The 2,500-nt window shown below is 39.6% G+C and overlaps 1 protein-coding gene across 1 annotated transcript in view; it reads right to left on the reverse strand.

Annotated features, from left to right (window-relative positions):
* LOC138060668 (glutathione S-transferase-like) overlaps positions 1–2,500 on the reverse strand; it is an 11,844-nt gene that overhangs the window by 109 nt on the left and 9,235 nt on the right. The window contains exon 5 of the mRNA XM_068906507.1: positions 1–1,338. This exon is cut by the window's left edge and continues 109 nt beyond it. Coding sequence (XP_068762608.1) covers positions 1,156–1,338 — 183 coding nt within the window. The 3' untranslated portion in view covers positions 1–1,155. The remainder of the gene's footprint in view (positions 1,339–2,500) is intronic.

The raw sequence follows: 2,500 nt of genomic DNA on the forward strand, positions 1-2,500 counted from the left end.
CAATATAGTTCAAAAGCACTAAACAGCATTGTTAAACGCATTTTAGCATTTAAACGGTAGATATAGCCATATTTTTATCCCCAAAAAATTTTTCATCTGTTCGGATTTCCTAGCTGAAAGTCTAGTGATCCGAAAATTATAGGGATCAAAACTTACATTTTCGAAAATTTCAGCAAGAAAAAAGCTCCCGAAATATCTAGGTGACCTTTTTAGGGTAAAAATCCATTAAAAATAGGCAATTATACCATTTTTTAGATGTTCGAAAATCCTAGGACAGGCAGGCGAGCAAGAAATTTTTCAACAAAGGTTTCGAAAATTCTAGTTCTAAAATCGTTTTCCGAACAGATATTTTCCGAAAATTGACGTTGGGTGCCCCTGTCAAGTCTCAAAAGATAAAACGTCAAGTTATTTTTATTTTGCAAAAGTTGTTTACTTCACTTGTCTAAGGAGGACTTAGTGGATGAACACAATGCACTTTGCAAAGAAAATAAAAGAGTTAAAATTAGAATGCCATCGAAAAATACTTTTCTCCTCAGTGCGATATTAACTTCCGAGCTTTCAAATTTTGCTAAATTTCGGAAAAGTCCAAGTATTGTTTAGTGACGGGTTAACTCGTTCTCTTGTCTAATTATAATGCACCTTTTAACTACGAAATTAAGCGAATTCAAATGACCTTGAAAAATAAACGTTTAAGCAGAACGCAACAAAAATGCAAAACATTTAATTGGCTTATCGAACAAAAACAAACCAAAGCGAATTTTCATTGGCTTAGCGAACGCGTATGCTATCAACGTCATCTCTCTATGGAAAGCGATCGGCATTTCGCTTTGACGTCATTTGAAGTGCAGTAATGTGATTGCGCAATCGAACTGTTTTCTGCCCAATGATATTAGGAATTTCCTTGGCGGGAATAACGAGAAGCTTTGTTCTAATCTTGCCAAACGTTGGTCCAAACCTCGTTCCAAGGGCAACGACAATGGAGGCAGAAAAGAGAGACCCTGGGAACGAGGTTGACACCGGTCCGTGAAACAAATTGCGAACACTTTTTCAAGGTCATAAGAAAGTCGCTCTATCCGGCTTAAGTACTGTTCTTCGCAGATGCAATCATATCACACATCTGTCACACAATCTATCACATATGTTGCAGCCCTTATATCATGGAAAAAAGCTGCACTTCGGACGTGTCGCAATCCAGGCCTTTATTTCGGGCACATTTAGCATTCGCTTATAATGCTCCACCAAAACTGGGAAATTCTCGAGCTCGTTTGGAACTGTTGGCTCACCGTCAGCAAGGAAACTATTGAAGAATTCAAAGAATGCAATGTCGGCATACGTCATCTGCAAAACGAGAAGAAATAACATTGAAATCAGGGAATGATTCGATCGTGCAATTTTATGACATGATATGAGTATTATGTTCAATTTGCTTTTGAAACTTTGAGAGAACTCTTTACTTGTTAAAAGGATGCTGGTTAAGTATCCTTTTTTCTTCTAAAATACGCATAAGTTGCAGTTAAACAAGAGGTATTTTTCTCTTCTTCTCAAACTGTAAAGAAATCGCGTGAACCCAGTCAGGATCTTTATAGCTGCTGCACCACATGCTCATTTCTTCAGGCAGCCGCAGCCAATACAGCTCAGTTATTAACTAAATTCTTCAGATGAAGATTATCTGTGTCAACGTGTCGGATGTATCAATCCGTTGAATGTTGATGATTGTATTCCCCTTACTGATGATAAAGGACTTAAAGAAGATTCCGCTGGCCAAAAGGATCGCAGCTCTGAAAACGAGAATGTAGCAGATGTTGTTATGATCGGTCACAGGCCAACCATCCTCTGTCGGTGTTGTTGTTGTTGTTGTTATCGATCTGTATAAGGATAGATACATTTGTTGCGATTTGCACGGCAGTAAAGTTTGAAAGTAAATAATTCAATGAAAGATCAAACAAAGTGTCAACCGAGTCCTGTTTTGTGTTTTTTTGGTCGTTCCGAGCTGTTTTAGGCGTCATTTTGCGAGATCTTTTCTCGACCGCCAGTGTAAGAGTCAAGAAAATTGACAAGGCAGCAACACCGAGCAGCTGGCCAGTGACCTCCTCTTGTTCAAGCGGGAACTGACGCCAAACCAGTGTAATTCTCACCTTAAAAACACCAGCATCCGATCGATTAGGGATGCCCCCTTACCTTCGCCGAATTTGAGCTTCATCTTTCGAAAATTCACCGAGAAAGGCGATCCTGAAGTCCATCATAAAGCTCCCTCAACATGATCGGTGCAAGAAACCAGATCAAAGGAATTCGAAGAATTTTAGTCTATTCGAATCTACCAATCAGTGCAACGCGACCGTTAGCTTGCCAACGCTTGGCAACGGTCACGTTGCACTGAAGCTCAAATTCAGGGTAGGTATGGGGATATCCCTAATGGATCGGATGCTGGTGTTTTTAAGGAGAAAATTTCACTGACTCTCTAACAGATGGTCGAGAAAAGATCCTCGCAAAATGACGCCTA

Source organism: Montipora capricornis, chromosome 8 (genome assembly GCF_036669925.1).
Source record: "Montipora capricornis isolate CH-2021 chromosome 8, ASM3666992v2, whole genome shotgun sequence".
Taxonomy (NCBI): domain Eukaryota; kingdom Metazoa; phylum Cnidaria; class Anthozoa; order Scleractinia; family Acroporidae; genus Montipora; species Montipora capricornis.